We start from the raw sequence: 20167 nt of genomic DNA on the forward strand, positions 1-20167 counted from the left end.
GATTATTCCTAGGTATTTTATTCTTTTTGATTGTATTGTAAGTGGGATTGTTTTCTTGATTCCTTTTCAGATAGATCATTGTTAGTGTATAGAAGTGCAAAAGATTTTCATATGTTGATTTTGCATCCTGTAATTTTGTTGAAATCACTTATTAGTTCTAAAAGGATTTTTCTGTGGAATCTTTTGATTTCTCTACATACAAGATCATGTCATTTGCAATAAAAATAATTTTACTTCTTCCTTTCCAATTTGGGTGCCTTTTATTCTTTTGTTTGCCTGATTGCTGTTGCTGGAACTTCCAGTCCTAAGTTGAATAGAAGTAGCAAACAGACACACTTGCCTTGTTCCTAATGTTAGAGGAAAAGCTTTCAATCATTGAGTTTGATGTTAGTTTTAGGCTTTCATATATGGCCTTTAGTGTGTTAAAGTAGCTTCCTTCTATTCTTAATTTGAGAGTTTTAAATCATGAAAGAGTATTGTTTTTTGTCATATGCTTTTTCCACATCTATTGAATTATTGTGTGATTTTTATTCTTCATTTTTTTAATGTGGTATATCACATTATTGATTTGCATATTCTGAAACATCCTTGCATCTTTAGATTAAATCCTAGTTGGTCATGGTGTTTGATCCTTTTAATATTTCGTTGAATTCCATTTGCTGGTATTTTGGTGGAGATTTTTCATTTTTGTTCATCACGGTCATTGGGCTATAATTTTTTGTGTGGTGTGTTAGTTTGGCTTAGGATATGCCAACATCTTTAAATGTGTTACCTATACTACTACTTTTTTTGGAAGAGTTTAAGAGGGTTAGATTAATTCTTTGGTATGTGATTTGATAAAATTCACCTGTGACTCCATTCAGTCATGGAACTTTCTTTATCGGGAAGTTTTTGATTGCTAATTAAAACTCCTTATTTATTATTATTGATCTGTTCGAGTTGCATACTTTCTATTGATTCAAACTGTATAGGCTCTATGTTTCTAAGAATTTATCCTTTTTTTCAGGATTTTATAGTTTTATGGTATATAATTTTTAATAATGGTTTCTTATGATCTCTTTATTTCTGTGCACCAGTAACCTCATTTTCTGATATTAATTGATTCTTCCTTGTTTTTTTCTTGTCTTGCTAAGTCAATTTTGCTTATCTTTCCCATACACTCTTAGGTTCACTGAATTTTTTATTGTCTTTCTAGTCTCTATTTCATTCATTTCTGCTATAATGCTTATGACTTCCTTACTTCTGCCAACTTCTGGCTTAGGTTTTTCTTTGTTTTCTTAGTTCCTTGAGATGTAAACTTAAGTAGCTTGAGAACTTTATCTTTTAATGTGTTTATCACTATAACATTCTTTCTTAGTACTGCTTTTTTTAATTTATTTTTTAATTGGAGGATAATTGCTTTACAATGTTGTGTTGGTTTCTACCTTACAACAACGTGAATCAGCCATAAATATAAATATGTTCTCTCCTTCTTAATCCTCCCTCCCACTCTACCTAGCCCACCCCTCTAGGTCATCACAGAATACCGGGCTGTGCTTGCTGTGTTAACTTCCCACTAGCTATCTATTTCAGACATAATAATGTGTATATTGCAAAGTTACTCTCTTAATTCATCCCACCCTCCTCTTTCCCGACTGTGTCCACAAGTTTCTTCTCTACTTCCAAATTTCTGTTCCTGCCCTGAAATTAGGTTCATCAGTGCCATTTTTCTAGATTCCATATATATGTGTTAATACGTGATATTTGTATTTCTCCTTCTGACTTACTTCACTCTGCATAACAGGTTCTAGGTTCATCCACTTCACTACAACTGACTCAAATTAGTTCCTTTTCATGGCTGAGTAATAGTCCATTGTATAGGTAACAATTTATCCATTCATCTGCTTATAGACATCTAGGTTGCTTCCATGTCCTGGCTATTGTAAATAGTGCTGTAGTGAACACTGGGGTATGTGTCTTTTTGAGCTATGGTTTTCTCCGAGTATATGCCCAGTAGTGGAATTGCTGGGTCATATGGTAGCTTTTGAGAAAGGAGTATGACAAGGCTGCCTGCTGTCACCCTGTTTGTTTAACCTATGCACTGAGCACATCATTAGAAATGCCGGGCTGGATGAGATACAGCTGGAATCAAAACAGGTTGGAGAAATATCAACAACCTCAGTTATGTGGATGACACCACTCTAATGAAGAGGAACTAAAGAACCTCTTGATGAGGGTGAAGGAGGAGAGTGAAAGAGCCGACCTAAAACTAAACATTAAAAAAATTAAGATCAGTTTTTTGAGGAATCTCCACACTGTTCTCCATAGTGGCTATACTAGTTTGCATTCCCACCAACAGTGTTAGAGTGTTCCCTTTTCTCCACACCCTCTCCAGCATTTATTGCTTGTAGACTTTTGGATAGCAGCCATTCTGACAGGCGTGAAATGGTACCTCATTGTGGTTTTGATTTGCATTTCTCTGATAATGAGTGATATTGAGCATCTTTTCATGTGTTTGTTAGCCATCTGTATGGACTCTATGGGAGAGGGCGAGGGCGGGATGATATGGGAGTATGGCATTGAAGCATGTAAATTATTATATGTGAAACGAATCGCCAGTCCAGGTTCGATGTATGATACAGGGTGCTCGGGGCTGGTGCACAGGGATGACCCGGAGGGATGGGATGGGGAGGGAGGTGGGAGGGGAGTTTCGGAAGGGGAACACATATACACCCGTGGTGGATTCATGTCAATGTATCACAAAACAAATACAATATTGTAAAATTAAAAAATAGATAAGTAAACTAATTAAAGAAAAACTAAGATCATGGCATCTGGCCCCCATTACTTCATGGCAAATAGAAAGGAAAAATGTGGAAGTAGTGGCAGATTTCCTCTTCCTGGGCTCTAAAATCACTGTGGGTAATTACTGCAGCCATGAAATCAGAAGACAATTGCTTCTTGGCAGAAAAGCTATAACAAACCTGGACAGTGTGTTGAAAAGCAGAGACATTACTTTGCCAACAAAGGTCCATATAGTAAAGGTTATGGTCTTCCCAGTGGTCACGTGTGGTTGTGAAAACTGGACCATAAGGAAGGTAGAATGCAAAATAATTGATGCCTTCGAACTGTGGTGCTGGAGAAGACTCCTGAAAGTCCCTTGGACAGCAAGGAGATCAAACCAGCCCATCCTAAAGGATATCAACCCTGAATACTCATTGGAATGACTGATGCTGAAGCTGAAGCTCCAGTATTTTGGTCATCTGATGTGAACAGCCAACTGTGAACAGTCTCTGATCCTGGGAAAGATTGAGGGCAGAAAGAGAAGAGGGCATCAGAGAATGAGATGGCTGGATGGCATCACTGATACAATGGACATGAATTTGAGCAAACTTTGGGGAAAGATGAGGAACAGGGAGGACTGGCGTGCTGCAGTCCACGGGGTTGCAAAGAGTTGGACATGACTGAGAGACTGAAGTGAACTGAACTGATTCTGACCTGTGTGAGGTGATACCTCATTGTAGCTTTGATTTGCATTTCTCTAATGATGAGCAATGTTGAATATCTTTTCATGTGTTTGTTGGTTTAGTACTTCTTTTGCTTCCTTCTGTAGGTTTTATGGGCTTCCCTTGTGGCTCGGCTGGTAAAGAATCCGCCTGCAATGCGGGAGATCTGAGTTCGATCCCTAGCTTGGATATTTTTTTCCTTTTCTTTTACTCAAGATATTTTCTTATTTCCCTTAAGATTTCTTCTTTGACTCAACAGTTGTTCAAAAATGGGCTGGTAATTTCCATGTGTTTGTAAATTTTCCCATTTTTCTTCATTTATTGTTTTCTAATTTCATTCCATTGTGATGGAAAAGATATTTGATATGATTTCTTAAATCTTAAGTATTGTTTCATGGCCTAACATATGATGATGTATCATGGAGAATGTACTGTGTGCACTTGAGAAGAAAATGAATTCTACTGCTTTGGGTATAATATTCTGTTTGTTAGATCCATTTGGTTCTAATAATATAGTTGGTAAAGAATCACCTGCAATGCAGGAAACTCCTGTTCGATTCCTGAGTCAGGAAGATCCACTGGCGAAGGGATAGACTACCCACTCCAGTATTCTTGGGCTTCCTTTGTGGTTCAGCTGGTAAAGAACCTGCCTGCAATGGGGGGCACCTGGGTTCATTCCCTGGGTTGGGAAGATCCCGTGAAGAAGGGAAAGGCTACCCACTCCAGTATTCTGGCCTGGAAAATTCTATGGAATGTATAGTCCATGGCATCGCAAAGCATCAGATGCAACTGAGCAACTTTCATACAAAATACATACATATATACAATATATGTTAGGTCCATTTGGTCTATAGTATTGTTCAAGTCTGCTGTTTCCTTCTTGATTTCCTGTCTAAATTTTCTATCCATTCTTGAAAGCAGGGTATTCAAGTCCACAATCATTCTATTCCTATCTATTTCTTCTGTCACTGTATGCTCTATATATTATAGGTGCTCTGATGTTGGATGCATAGATATTTATCATTGTTATATCTTCCTATTGAATTGACCCTCTATCATTATGTAAGGACTTCCTTTGTCTTCATGATAGCTTTTGATTTAATGTCTATTTTGTTTGCTATCAGTGTAGCCACCCATACTTTCTTCTGGTTCCCATTTGCATGGAATATCTTTTCCCATCCCTCACATTTAGCCTATGTATGCCCCTAAAACTAAAGTGAGTCTCTTGTAGATATCATATATTGATATTGTATATCATATATATGTAAAGTTAAGTCTTGTTTTATTCATTCAGTCACTCTATGTCTTTTATTGGGGAGCTTAATCTATATTTAAAGTAAATGTTAATCATAAGAATTTATAAATTCATTTTTGGTTTGGGGGGATATTTTTTTACTGCGGTATAATTGCTTTACAATGTTGTGTTGGTAGCTGCCATAAAAAATATGAATCAACTATAAGTATACATATATCCCCTCTGTCTTGACCCTCCCTCCCACCCCACCCCCTATCCCAGCCCTCTAGGTCATCACTGACCTACAGCTGAGTTCCCTGTGTTCTACAGCTGCTTCTCACTAGCTGTCTATTTTACACATGGCAGTGTATATATATGTCAGTGCTACTCCCTCAGTTCATCCCACCCTCTCCTTCCCCCACTGTGTCCATAAGTTCATTCTTTACATTCTTTATCTCTATTCCTGCCCTGCAAATAAGTACCATTTTTCTAGATTCCATATATATGTGTTAATATATAATATTTGTTTTTCTCTTTCTGGCTTACTTCACTCTGGATAACAGGCTCTAGGTTCATCCACCTCACTATGACTCAAGTTCATTTTCTTTTATGGCTGAGTAGTATTCTATTGTATATGTGTACCACAACTTCTTTACCTATTCATCTGTTGATGGATAGCTAGATTTCTTCCTCGTCCTGGCTATTGTAAATAGTGCTACTATGAACATTGGGGTGCATAGGTCTTTTTTTAAAGTTTAATTATTTTTTAATGTTTAGGGTAGCTTTATTCATAATCACTCCAAACTAGCAACAACCAAGATGTTTTGCTAAAAGACAATTGTCAAAAACAAACAAAATTTTTAAAAGCTATGTTATATCTATACAATGGGATTCTAGTTGGCAATAAAAGTAACATACTTGATGCATGCAGCAAGTGGATGAATCATAAATGTATTTTTTTCATAAATGTATTTTTACAAGTGAAAAAAGCCACGGATCTTTTTGAATTATGGTTTTCTCAGGTGTGTGCCCAGTAGTGGAATTACTGGGTCATACGATAGTTGTATTTTTAGTTTTTAGGGAATCCCCATACTGCTCTGGAGAAGGCAATGGCACCCCACTCCAGTACTCTTGCCTGGAAAATCCCATGGACGGAGGAGCCTGGTAGGCTGCAGTCCATGGGATCGCTAAGAGTCGGACATGACTGAGCGACTTCACTTTCACTTTTCCCAGTCATGCACTGGAGAAGGAAATGGCAACCCACTCCAGTATTCTTGCCTGGAGAATCCCAGGGATGGCGGAGCCTGGTGGGCTGCCGTCTATGGGGTGGCACAGAGTCGGACACGACTGAAGCGACTTAGCAGCAGCAGCAGCAGCAGCAGCATACTGCTCTCCATAGCGGTTGTGTCAATTTACATTCCCACCAACCGTGCAAGTTCTCCACACCCTCTCTAGTATTTGTTGTCTGTAGATTTTTTGATGATGGCCCTTCTGACCTGTGTGAGGTGATACCTCATTATAGTTTTGAGTTGCATTTCTCTAGTAATGAGCGATGTTGAGCATCTTTTCCTGTGTTTGTTGGTCACGGGAATGTCTTCTTTGGAGAAACATCTATTTAGGTCTTCTACCGTTTTTTGATTGATTTTTTTTTTCAGCTGCATGAGGTACTTGTATATTTTGAAGATTAGTCTTTTATTGCTTCATTTGCAAATATTTTCTCCCATTCTGAGGGCTTTTTTCATCTTGTTTATGGTTTCCTTTGCTGTGCAAAAGCTTTTAAGTTTAATTAAGACCCATTTGTTTATTTATAATTGTCATTTTGTTTAATCTGTTTTGTAGTTCTTTTGTTCCATTCTTTCTCCCTTACTGTCTTCCCTTGCAATTTGATGATTTTTCACTATTAATGTGCGTTGGTTTCTTTCTCTTTTTCTTGCATGTATCTTTTTTAGGTATACTTTTTGTAGTTACCATGCAGCTTAGATAAAACATATTTGTAATAGCCTATTTTGAACAACTAATTTAATTTCAATCACATGCAAAAACTTTGCACTTTTACTTCTACCCACACACACATATTTTATGTTATTATGTCACAATTTAAATTTTTTTATATTTTGTACTCATTAACATATGTTTCTATTATAATTATTCCGAATACTTTTGTCTTTAACTGTTACATCAAAGTTAAAAAGTGACTTATGCAGCACAATTACATATTATTGCAACATTGCATATTACATTTATCTATATTGTCAGTGATACATACTTTTATATGATTTTGTACATTTTTAGCATTTTTTTATTTCAACATTAAGAGCTCCCTTTGGCATATCTTATAAGGCAGGTTTAATGATGAAAAACTCTCTCAATTTTTGCTTGTCTTGGAGAGTCTTTATCTCTTCTTCTTTTTTAAAGGACACTCTTACCAGGTATAATAATCTTGGTTACCAGTGGGGTTTTTTCAGTACTTTGAATACATCATTCCATTTTCTCTTGTCTATAAGGTTTCTGCTGAGAAATCTGATGATGTTCTTCTTCTTCTTCTTTTTTTTTTTTGATGAGCGAACATTTTAGAGTGTCACTAACAGGAAACAGACAATAGCACTATTAAAATCATAACAATGTAGCAATTTGCAATTTATTCACATTTCACAGTAGATGCCCCATCCTTTCAGCTAATGTTGACTATTACCAGTAAAATACACTATTCAGTTCAGTTCAGTCGCTCAGTCATGTCCGACTCTTTGCAACCCCATGAATCCCAGCACGCCAGGCCTCCTCATCCATCACCAACTCCTGGAGTTTACCCAAAGTCATGTCCATCGAGTCGGTGATGCCATCCAGCCATCTCATCCTCTGTCGTCCCCTTCTCCTCCTGCCCCCAATCCTTCCCAACATCAGGGTCTTTTCAAATGAGTCAACCCTTCGCATGAGGTGGCCAGAGTATTGGAGTTTCAGCTTCAACATCAGTCCTTCTAATGAACACACAGGACTGATCTCGAGAATGGACTTGTTGGATCTCCTTGCAGTCCAAGGGACTCTCAAGAGTCTTCTCCAACACCACAGTTCAAAAGCATCAATACTTTGGCACTCAGCTTTCTTCACAGTCCAACTCTCACATGCATACATGACTACTGGAAAAACCATAGCCTTGACTAGATGGACCTTTGTTGGCAAAAGAATGTCTCTGCTTTTTAATATGCCATCTAGGTTGGTCATAACTTTCCTTCCAAGCAGTAAGCAACTTTTAATTTCATGGCTGCAATCACCATCTGCTGTGATTTTGGAGCCCAAGAAACTAAAATCTGACACTGTTTCCACTGTTTCCCCATCTATTTCCCATGAAGTGATGGGACCAGATGCCATAATCTTAGTTTTCTGAATGTTGAATTTTAAGCCATCTTTTTCACTCTCCTCTTTCACTTTCACCAAGAGGCTTTTTAGTTCCTCTTCGCTTTCTGCCATAAGGGTAGTGTCATCTGCATATCTGAGGTTATTGATATTTCTCCCAGCAATCTTGATTCCAGCTTGTGCTTCCTCCAGCCCAGTGTTTCTCATGATGTACTCTGCATATAAGTTAAATAAGCAGGATGACAATATACAGCCTTGACGTACTCCTTTTCCTATTTGCAACCATTAATCAAGCATTTTCAGTGTGTCATGAGCTTTAAAAGCATTTCTAAGACTGAACATTTAAACAGAACTTCCTATGTGACAGACATTGTTCTCAGCACTTTATATGTATTAACTTAGTCCTCACAAAAACCCCATGAGGTAAATACTATTATTATCACATTTTTCAGATGAGAAAACTTAGATGCAGTGAGTTTAGATAATTTCTCGAGGATCATTTATCTAATTAAGAGACAGGGCAAAAATTCAAAATCATTGCAAGTCTGTTCCACAGTTCATACTCTCAATTCTTACCTCATAATCGCATCTTCAAAATATCTCCAAGAAGAAAAGGGAACCCTCTTACACTGTTGGTGGGAATGCAAACTAGTACAGCCACTATGGAGAACAGTGTGGAGATTCCTTAAAAAACTGGAAATAGAACTGCCATATGACCCAGCAATTCCACTGCTGGGCATACACACCGAGGAAACCAGAATTGAAAGAGACACATGTACCTCAATGTTCATTGCAGCACTGTTTATAATAGCCAGGACATGGAAGCAACCTACATGTCCATCAGCAGACAAATGGATAAGAAAGCTGTGGTACATATACACAATGGAATATTACTCAGCCATTAAAAAGAATACATTTGAATCAGTTCTAATGAGGTGGATGAAACTGGAGCCTATTGTATAGAGTGAAGTAAGCCAGAAAGAAAAACACCAATACAGTATACTAACGGCACATATATGGAATTTAGAAAGATGGTAACGATGACCCTATATGCGAGACAGCAAAAGAGACACAGACATATAGAACAGTCTTTTGGACTCTATGGGAGAGGGCAAGGGTGCGATGACTGGGGAGACTGGCATTGAAACATGTATATTATCATATGTGAAACGAATCGCCAGTCCAAATTCAATGCATGAGACAGGGTGTTCAGGGCTGGTGCCCCGGGATGACCCAGAGGAATGGGATGGGGAGGGAGGTGTGAGGGTGGTTCAAGATGGGGAACACATGTACACCCGTGGTGGGTTCATGTCAATGTATGGCAAAACCACTACAATATTGTAAAGTAATTAGCCTCCAACTAAAATAAATTTTAAAAGAAAAGAGAGAGAGAAATGACTTGAGGTCAAAAAAAAAAATCTCCAAGAAATATATGTTGTAATTCTCTCCTTCTATAAGTAAGGAAATTGAGGTTTAGAATGCTTAAGTGATTTCTTTAATCACCCAGCCAGGAGGTGGCAGAGCCTGGACCCAGAGCACAAGCCTTTCTGATCCCCAAAGCCTAGAGGCCAGACATTTATGTTATTTCTTGTATCCATTGCAGTTTATTGGCTCTTAATAATCATTCTTCCTAAATGAATATTAAGTCATATATCTAAATGACTGCTGAGTTCTAGACACTGTGCAGGCAAAGATTAAATGGCCCCACCCTTCCAAGAGATTGCACTATAGCTACAGAAGTGCTAACATTGAAGCTGTCATTCAAGTATACAGAGAAGCTGAACAAATGACGTCTTCTCCATGCTTTTTTGTCATCTGCAAAGACTTCTAGTGGCTGACGGCTGTAACTATGAGTGTAGAAAAGAACACTGACCATATCCCTTATTCAGTCAAAAGTATCTCTCATAATAAAAGGATACTTTTGTCGATGCTAATTACCAAATTCTCCAAGCCATGTCATGTTGCTTGAAGCTATTGTCAACAAATTTTTATGGTGGTCTCACTTTCTTCTGCCCATTCTGAGTGAAAGTCCTTCTGTATCTCCCAGCTCTGGCCTTAATGGTTATAACCATTGCATTGCATTGAGTAAGGCACCACTTCTAGAGGTGACCATGCTCGAGAACTCAATAATAGTGCCAAGAGACATTAACAAATCATCTAAGGGCATGAACAGTGTCTTGTTGGTAACCTCAAGAATAACCTTCCTGACTCTGCCACTTATTGGCCATGGAATCTCTATTTACTCAATTTTGGTGTGCCTAAGTGTCCTCTTGTATTATGTGAATAAAAACAGTATCTTTCACTGGAGTGTTTGTAATAAGCTAATACATGTAAAGCACTTAAAACAACCCTGGAGGATTGATGCCCGTAGATGTTTGCTGGTGCTGCCGTTTCTTCTATTCGCCCGCCTCCCTCCTCCTCCTGTCTCCCCTCCTCTTTCTTTTCCTCCTCTTCTTTTGATGATATTCTTATAGAGATTCCCTTGTATATGATGCTCTTCTCTTGATATTTTCAAAAGTCTATCTTTGTCTTTGACTTTTGAATATTCAATTATTACATGTCTTGATTTATACTTCTTTGATTATACCATCATGGAACCTTTGGGCTTCATGAATCTGAATGTACATTTACTTGCCCAGACTTAGGAATTTTTCAGCCATAATTTCTTTAAATAAGCTTTCTACTTTTTTTCTTTGTCTTCTCTTTGGAACTCCCATATTGTGTGTATTGACTTCCCTGTGGTATTCCATAGACTTTTTCCACTCTTTTTACTTTTCCTGCTCTGACTGTATAATTTCAAATGCTCTATCTTTAACTTTGCTGGTTGTTTCTTCTGCTTGATCAAGTCTGCTGATGAGACCCCTTATTGAATTTTTAATGCAGTCATATTTTTAGTTCCAGAATTTCTGTTTGGTTCTTCTGAATGTTTCCCATCTCTGTGTTGAACTTCTCATTTTGGTCACAAATTGTTTTCCAAATTCTGCTTAGTGGTCTGTCTGTGTTCTTTGGTAGCTTGCTGAGCTTATTTAACATTACTATATTGAATTCTTTGTTAGGCATTTTATAGATCTCTATTTCTTTGAGGTTGATTATTGGAGTTAGTTTTGCTCCTTTGGTATTGTCATGTTTCCCTGATTCTCCATTCTTGTAGCCTTGCATCGGTGTCTGTGTATTTGAGTAAGCAGCCTCTTCTTCCAGTCTTTTAGGGCTGGCTTTAAGGGGGGAAAAAAAAAGACATTCACTGTCAGTTCAGTCAGTTCAGCCACTCAGTCGTGTCCGATTCTTTGTGTCCCCATGAATCACAGCACACCAGGCCTCCCTGTCCATCACCAACTCCCGGAGTTTACCCAAACTCATGTCCATCGAGTCAATGATGCCATCCAGCCATCTCATCCTCTGTCGTCCCCTTCTCCTCCTGCCCCCAATTCTTCACAGCATCAGGGTCTTTTCCAATGAGTCAACTCTTCGCATCAGGTGGCCAAAGTACTGGAGTTTCAGCTTCAACATCAGTCCTTCCAATGAACACCCAGGACTGATCTCCTTTAGGATGGACTGGTTGAATCTTCTTGCAGTCCAAGGGACTCTCAAGAGTCTTCACTGTAAAGCTCAACAAATGTGAGGCTTCAGCTATAGAGACATGTGGGATGCTGGCTGCCAGAGTATGTGAGTTTCTGGGTATAGGGTTGCATTGACCACCATCTGTGAGTATATGTGAGAAATAGTTTTCAGGGCCATGTGTCCAAATTGCTGTGATGCCCTTCCACTTACATTTGTTTGGTAAAGAACCCACCTGCCAATGCAGGAGACATAAGAGATGTGGGTTCAATCCCTGGGTTGGGAAGATCCCCTGGAGAAGGGCATGGCAATCCAGTCCAGTATTCTTGCCTGGAGAATCCCATGGACAGAGGGGTCTGGTGAGCTACAGTCCATAGGTTAGCAGAGTCAGACACAACTGAAGTGACTTAGCACATGTGCATGCACCCTCGAATAATGTCTTCATTGTTCCGGGTACAGTGAGACAGAAGCCAGCTTCCCAGGCAGTGTCTCACAAATTATGGGGAAGCTAGACTATCACTTCATTCCCTCTTTCTCCTGTGGGAAAAGTCACAGTCTAGAGGTATCTCTCAGCACTGAGTCATGCTGGCATGGGATCAAGATGATGAGGTAAAATGAAACTGTTCTTCCTACCCTTTCCTGATGGCTGAACTAGGATTTTTGTTTCATCAAAGTGCTGGAATCCCCAAACTGAACTCTGAAGATCTCATAGAGGTATTTCTGCCCATGGGTAGTTGTTAAATCATATATCTTGGTGTCTTGATGGCAGCAGTGCCTTCTTTCTCTTTCAAGGAAACTTATGGTTGCATTTTGCCCATGCAGATAATCCAGGAAAATCTCACTATTTTAAGGTCAACTGATTAGCAACCTTCATTCTATCTGCTACCTTAATTCCCCTTTTTCATGTAATGTAACATAGCCACAGGTTCCAGGGATTAAGACATGGACATCTTTGAGGGGCTATTATTGTACCATGATTTGGAAATCCAAGTGTAATTAGTATCCCCTGTACACTGTCTTCTCGCTCAGAGCCAATCCATTAATGGCCTCACTCAGAAAAAACGCCACAATTTAGCTCTTAAATGCTACTTAAGCACAGAGAAAGTTTACACTGCAATGCTTATTAAGGCACCCATTTAGTGAACACTGTCTTTTCCTAAAGAACCTCCATGCATAGGGAAATATCCTTCTATGGAGAAGACAACTCATAAGTCTCCATGGGATTTCTAAGACAGCTTGTAAATCTGTCACTTTTCTTCCTGTCTATACCACAAGTTCAGTGACATGTTCTAACCACATTTGGAATTGTCATTTCTGGTTGCTACCACTGCATCTCCCACAAATGTCTCCCTAGTTTTGGAAGCCTAGTGCCTTTCTCTGGCCTTCCAGAACTAACCACATGTCCTTCCCCATAAGATCTGTGCTGTCCCGTGCTTCATCTCAGCTGGAGACACAGGCCATGAACCAGGACAAGCCCTTCTGTCCCAAGCTCACAAACTTCTTTCTTTTCTGGTAAAAATCCAATTTTAAAAAAATAATAGGCCCTAAGAAAATGGAATCCAAATTTTACTTTCTTGTGGATGATTCCTAAGGCTTGTGAAACCTAGTGAAATTACATAGGGCCTAACCCAATGGCCCCATTCCAAGTTCTTGGTGAATATTTAGCTTTAGGAAAATTATGTTTTAAGTATAAAATGCACCCACTTTCTTTATAGGAGAAGGAAATGGTAACCTACTCCAATGTTCTTGCCTTGAAAATTCCATGGACAGAGGTGACTGGCAGGCTACAGTCCATGGGATCGCAGAGAGTCAGACATGACTGAGCGACTATCACTCACTCACTCACTTTCTTTATACACCTTGGCTTCAATGAGGTAATAGATATTAAACTGTGGCATGTAATGTTTTCCACATATGTGAAATTTAATTCTTTTGTTGCCTCCTACCCCAGAGCCTGTGCCCTTTCCCCAGATTCTGATGGGGCCAACATCCATCACACCAGACTGGTGCAACATCACCCTGGAGTGCAGGGCCTCTGGGGCCACAGAAGACCTGAATGTGACCTGGGAGAACAACGGCCTCCCCAAAGAATGTGAGCAGAGAAGGACATTAGAACCAGCCTCCAACTCATGCATCCTGGCTGTGAGCTTGCCTAGAGGCCAGCACCATGCCAGCCTCATCTGTGTGGTCAGCAACCCAGTGGGAAATAAAACTGCCTCCTTCGACCTTGGAAGAGTCTGCGTCCATGGTGAGTGCAATCTGCCAGAGGGGAGGAGCACTTTCAAAGCTCAGATAGCTCTGTGGTCTGAGGGTTCAGAGTTTTTCTTCCCACCATTTTGTTAGCACTGCTTTCTATCTGGCCACTTCACACAGGAGTCTAGGAAAAACATCTAACTTATTTTTGCTTTTGAGTGTGTCTCACATCCATGACCTACTTGCTTGCCCCTGCCAGTCCAGGTAGTAGTTTTTCAGTACCTCTCTCCACCACTATCCAATATTCATTGTGCATTCAGCCTGGTCTTTAGGAAAGTGATCATACTGGGTCATTTGTGGCTTTTCCTCAAGTCTCACCTCCATGACTTCCTGTGGGATGTCATGGAGGGGCTCAGACGCTCCTCTGTCCACATTTCTGATCTTATTTATACATTTACCACTGAATTCCTTGTTTGTCATTCCAGAATGTGCCCTGCTTTTGTAAGTTTTTGCACATCTGGACATGTTGTTTCCTTGACCATCAGCCCTTCTTCACCCTGTTTCCTCGACTTCATTCTCCTCAGCCACTGCAGATATGTGGGCATGTGAAAATACATTCACACATGGCCTTGCCCTAAGATAGGCCCCATGATTGGTCTAAAAATCTGCTAATTTGTCTAAAAATCTACTGATGTCTTGAAATTTTAATAATTTTTTAACAAGGAGTCTGCCTTTTCATTTTGCACAGAGCCCTGCAATAATGTAGCCATCTTGCCTTCAGGCATCGACTCCCTCAGGGTGTCTGTGGCCACCCCCATACTGAGTGGTGATTATCTGTTTATGGATTTGTCTCCTCCATGGACAGGAACACTATGAAGGCAAGAGCCATGTTTTGTTCTCCTTTGAATCCCTGTGCAAGCACAAGCTTCTGGCCAAAGTTTATGTAATCAAAGTTGCATTGAATGAATGAATAACTTTATCTTGTGTGCAGTCTCACCCTCTGTAAACCATCCTCCATGAGCTGGTGCAGGGGTCTGAAATGTCAGGATCACTTAAAACATCTGTTAATTGGACCTCTGTACCCCAAGGCTAGAGTGTCAGGTAATTTTCAATACTCAGAATTACCCATAAACCCTCACTAATCCCCCTCGCTTACATCTCGTTCCCTGCCCAGTCCTGCCTGCTGCAATAAGGTGCTGGCAACTCCCAGGGGCTGGCTTTAGATACTGCCATTTCCCAAATGTGGTATCTCTCCTTCCTGGAATGCTGTACCCACCTTGAATATCTGGGAAACTGCTACTCATCCCTCAAGGTCAGTTTATGCATCACCTTTTCTGGAAGGTCCTCCCTGAGGACCTCTTTGCAAGGGGTAAAGCTCTGTTTTACTGCAATCCCTCTGGCTAGCAGCCTTTGATATATTCCCAGTCCTCTCCACCCCATCTTACTCATCTCAGTGCCCTTGTCACCAAGCAGGAGCTTAGGACATGGTTGAAGGAATGAAACTGCTACACTTCTCCCTCTTCATCTTCTGAACCAGGACTCTTTAGACTTCTCCACCTGTTGTCATCTTCCATTGGCAATGAATATCTCAAGCTCTCTCTTGACTTTCACTTATTTGCCTTCTGTGTTTGAGGAAAACAGATTCAGCCAAACAGGTCAATGATGACCTCCTGCCAGGCATCTTTGGGGCAGTTGCGGCTGTGTTATTGATCCTCGGAGGCGGGCTGTACCTTTGGAAGATACGTAGGAAGAAGACGGAGACTGGAAGAGGCAGGTTGCCCTTCTCCTTTTATGCCCACATACCTCTCTTTCTCACTGCGTTCTTGATATCCTTTCTCCTACAGTTTGTTGCCTGAGAATGTCCCTACAGAGGGTTTAGTAGGTCTGGCCACGGTCTGTGTCCATAGCAGTGGGTGAGGGTACAAATTTCCAAGGCTCAGATTCAAGCTCCACTCTGCCTATCTCTCAGGTGCAAGATCACAAGATGATGATTATGATAGCATCCAGTTTGTAGAGCTGAGCCAGAAGGAATCTCGAGAGAGCTCAAACAAGGTGAGAGCTGGGCACTGTGCTCTCCCAGGTCTCTCACTGCCTGGCCTGGGTTTGTCAAATCTTGTCACTGATGTTTCTGTTCCTACTGCCTCTTTAACACTTTCCAGACAATCAACAGTGTTAACTAAGAAAATTTGCGCTTGGGACCGATATAATGCTGGGCACTTAGGGGAATTTATAAGCATTGCATGTCATCCACTGGTTCTATTCTGATCCTTCTAGGGCTCCTCTATCCCTCAGCTGTTTCAGGAGCCCTTTGTCTTTCATTCCCAGGTTATCAGAGAACAGCATCTGAAAGAAAGGGGACCTCTCACTACTATCTACAGTGAGGTCTGTAAGCCAGGTCAAGCCGTGAAGATAATTTAATTGGAGGAAACAGAAGAACTGACATTCCTAGGACACCTCCACCAGGAGCTTGATCCCTGCAGACACCTGCCTCTTCCACCTCTGGTCCAGTTCCAACTGCCTTTGGTTTGCTGTACTCTGACCCTCCTGGCCACAGTTACCTGGGCCTGTGTTGTTCTACCACTTCCTCTGATGCCTCTCCAAGCTGCCCTCCCACTCAGTATCCTCACAGCTGCAGAACAAGCACTTCTCCTCTGCCATTGACTCAACTTCTTACCCCTCTCCTCCTGAAGCTTCCCAAAGAGGACCTTCCTGACTGTGTTAATCCCCATAGCCTCTGATGTGTGGTTGGTGTATGTCTTTCTGAGAACATGATTCCAGGCATGGGGACTGTGTGGAGATGGTCCATGCCACAGAGGAAGGAGTCAGGAACTTGGTGTTGGATACTGAGTTGGGGGTCCATGGAGGCAGCACATATAGGTGGGAGCCCACAGAGGACTGGCCCGAGGCTTTCTTTGTGTCTCACACAGGGCAAAGTCTGTGTTCCCACACTCGTATTGGGAAGAGTGTCTAGAGTACATTATATACCTTATTCTTGGCTACTTGTGTTAACCTGGACTTTGGCCTCAACTCGGCCCAAGGGCCCCAAACCCACCTTCCTTTAAAGTTGAAAGAGGAATCTGTACCACTTCACCCCCTTCCAAGACTTATATTTCTCAGAAAATAATCCTAGAACCTCAAAGTCAGGAGTTGCATTCTTAGAAAAATAGCTCCAGCCTGTCCCTTTCTGGAATAGGGGTACTTGGTCATGAAGATGAATGTCAGTATCCTCCAACCATCCTTGATGAGGCTTCCAGGGGATAGGAAGAGTGAATTTTGTGGGAAGATCTGAAATAGACCACTTTGGTTGCTTCTATTGAAGAGTCCTGCTGGCCTCTCTAGGTCAGCCTCTTTTTTGCTCACTCACATCCCTCTGTCGGGAATAATGGTTCCCTTTCCCTGCTCCTTGCTCCCACCCCTGACTACTGGAACCCTACCATCCTGCCTAAAGCCCTCTTCCTAACCACATGTTCCATGAAGCCTGTCTGGTTCACAGAGGTTTAGAAATGGTCTCTCCTATACTGACATTTCAAACACCTTGGACATAACTGAGGCCCTGCCACAGTCTGCTGTGAGATTGGTCATGAGTCTTACCTGCTAGACTCATCTAAGGCTTCCTCAGGAGGGTGTTGGAGCCACAGGAAACCAGTGCCAAGGAGACAAGGACAAGCCCCTCTGTCTGTGAAAGGTCTAAGAAACCCTTCTTCCCAACTCCCAGGGGGACTCAGCAGACTGAGACCCAAAGAAGTGGTTGCTGAAGATTTTTCCGGTAGTGAGTCTACAGGGAATCAAAAATGGACGTGATGACCTCCAGCAACCCCACCTGTGGGGACATCCCCACTCCACCAACAGCCTCACACTGCCCAAAGACCTGTTTCAGCTGCACTTTGGTGTGGGGGAGCTTCTCCTTTCTCTGGAGGTCCTCACCTCTTGGAAGCCCCTGCTTCCTGCCTTGGGTCCCAGCTCTTGGGTCAGAAGTTAGCTCAATCTAGCACTGTGAGTTCCTGTGGCTTCTCAGCTGGCCCAGATTCCTGGGTCACTTGGTTCTCCTCCTTGCTCACCTCAGTTCAGCTGCCTCATATCTGCCTTCAGACTGTCTAAACATAGTCCCTGCTCAGGGCTTGAGCACTGTGAAGCAATACTAAGAGTCTGCTGGATGGTGAACAGGTGAGGGAGGAGGTGGGGAATCTGTAATAGGACACCATTTCTGATCTCTTCCTCAGGTGGAGCAGAAAACTGAGGGAGAGATAGGCTCCATTTCCTCATGGACTTCTCAGGTAACTGGTCATGGCTGGGCATTAGTGCCCATAAGCCCAAGAGCATTGTAAGATGGGACCATCCAGTAGCCATTCCCACTCCACCAAAATTAGACAAAGATAAAATGAAGAGACCTTTTTTTTTCTGAACCTGTAATGAACCAGGGTTTGTTCCATACATTTTAGAAATATTATTCTTCTAATTCTTACAATGACACTCTAAGATTGGTATTATTATTCCCATTTTGCAGGACAGAAAACCAATATCTCAAACTAGTTAGTGGTACAGCAAAACCTAATCTAACAAAGTTCATAGCTCACCCCTTCACCGTTAGTCACTGAAGACCTTGAAATTCTCGAGTGTTCAGGTGGGAATATCCTCCAATTTTTCCTCTCCCAAGGATCCCAGACTCTGACTAAGGTGCCTTAGTATCCTCACTGATATGGAGCAACTGGTAGTTAAAAAGGAATTACTCCTGAAGTGGACAATGTGGCCTTGGTGGGTGGGAAACACAGAATGAGAGACCTTGACTTCTGATGCAGATGAGACATTTTAAGGGAAGATGTTTCTGCCCCTTGGGTCTCGGTCTTTCCTTGTAAGGTATGTGTGGATGTCATCACCACATCTTCAGACCAGCTTCCCCTTTGCAATGTTATTCATAAAATCATTCAACATTCAATAAACTTTCCATAAGTCTCTCATTTATGCCTTTAAAAATTCTGTGAGCAAAGATCTCTATCATACAGATGAAGACATATAATCCACAGATATTAAGTACTTCCACAAAGTCTCCTGAGTGTAAGTGATTTGGGTCACAGGGAATCATAATTTCATTCATTTCGACTCCTTCTCCCTCATCCCAGACACCCAACCGATCACCATGTGCCTTTGAGATAATTCTCATTAAGATTCTTGTATTCCATTCTCTTATTCTTTTAACCACATTGTCTACCTAAAATATCTACTACTTACATGACATCTTCATTTGGATGTATAGAATGTTGAAATTTGAACTCCCTAAACATACTTTCCATATACATCCATTCAGTAAATATTACCTCTCTCCTTCCTTTTGTTCTGGCTACCAGATCTTGGTGTCACTCTTGACTTCATTCTTTTTTTATACCCCAAACTCTCTTAGTAAATACTGATTTTCTTTTCGTTATATAGATAAACACATACACATAATATAACTACCTGTCACTACCTACTTGATCCAATATGACAATCATCTCTCTTCTGCACTACTGCAATAGTCTCACAGTCTCCCTGTTTCTGTTCTTGGTCTCTTAAAGACTATTCACAAAATGCCACCAAGAGTGATCCCTTCAAACATGTTTCATTTCATTACTCCTTAGCTGAGTATTCTTTTTTCACTCTCACTTTTCCCGCAAGGCCCTACAGCACCTGACCCCATCTCCCACACTCCCTTCCTTCCTTAATCCACTCTAGGACATTGGGCTTTTGGCTATACCTTTAACACAACAGTTATGCTCTTGCCTCAGAGTCTTTGTTTCTGCCTAGAATTCTCTTATTCCAGCATCTATATGTCTCATTCCCTTACTTTCTCCAGGTCTTTGCACAAATTTTGTCTTCCTCACCCCCCTATTTAATACTGCACCCTTCTTCTGGCACCTCCTCACTCCTCCCTGCTCTGTTTTATCTATAGCACTCATCATAAGATTGAGGCAAGATGTACTTAATCTAGGCTGTCCTCTAAAACAAATGTGCAAATCAAGTCTCAAAAAGTAACCTGCAAATGCTACAAATATCATTGTTATTCCCAGGAAATTGCAACACTGATAAGTTAATAAACTTGCCCCAGGTCACATAGCTATTAAGTGGGCAGAGCTATGACTCAAATGTTGGACTCAGATTCTAAGGTCCCTGATCTTGACCACTATATTATAATGACTAAATAAATTATAATCTATCTACATTAAGGGATACTGTTTAGGAATAAAATAATAAAGTACATCTTTATATATTTAGACTGAACAGGATCTATGTGTATTAAATGTTCTAACCTATTGTTGTATATTATATATATTATATAAATTACATATATTATATAAATTATATAAATATTATAGTG

General features: G+C 40.8%; 1 protein-coding gene across 2 annotated transcripts in view; it reads left to right on the top strand.

Annotated features, from left to right (window-relative positions):
- LOC145507501 (SLAM family member 9-like) overlaps window positions 1–18773 on the top strand; it is a 30288-nt gene extending 11515 nt beyond the window's left edge. For both annotated transcript variants that reach the window (XM_081494079.1, XM_081494078.1), the window contains exons 4-7: window positions 13577–13873; window positions 15460–15588; window positions 15788–15870; window positions 16144–18773. In XM_081494079.1, coding sequence (XP_081350205.1) covers window positions 13577–13873; window positions 15460–15588; window positions 15788–15870; window positions 16144–16236 — 602 coding nt within the window. In that variant the 3' untranslated portion in view covers window positions 16237–18773. The remainder of the gene's footprint in view (window positions 1–13576; window positions 13874–15459; window positions 15589–15787; window positions 15871–16143) is intronic.
- The last annotated feature ends 1394 nt before the right edge of the window (window positions 18774–20167 follow it).

Source organism: Giraffa tippelskirchi, chromosome 5, assembly GCF_054371585.1.
Source record: "Giraffa tippelskirchi isolate mGirTip1 chromosome 5, T2T-mGirTip1v1.2.pri, whole genome shotgun sequence".
NCBI lineage: Eukaryota > Metazoa > Chordata > Mammalia > Artiodactyla > Giraffidae > Giraffa > Giraffa tippelskirchi.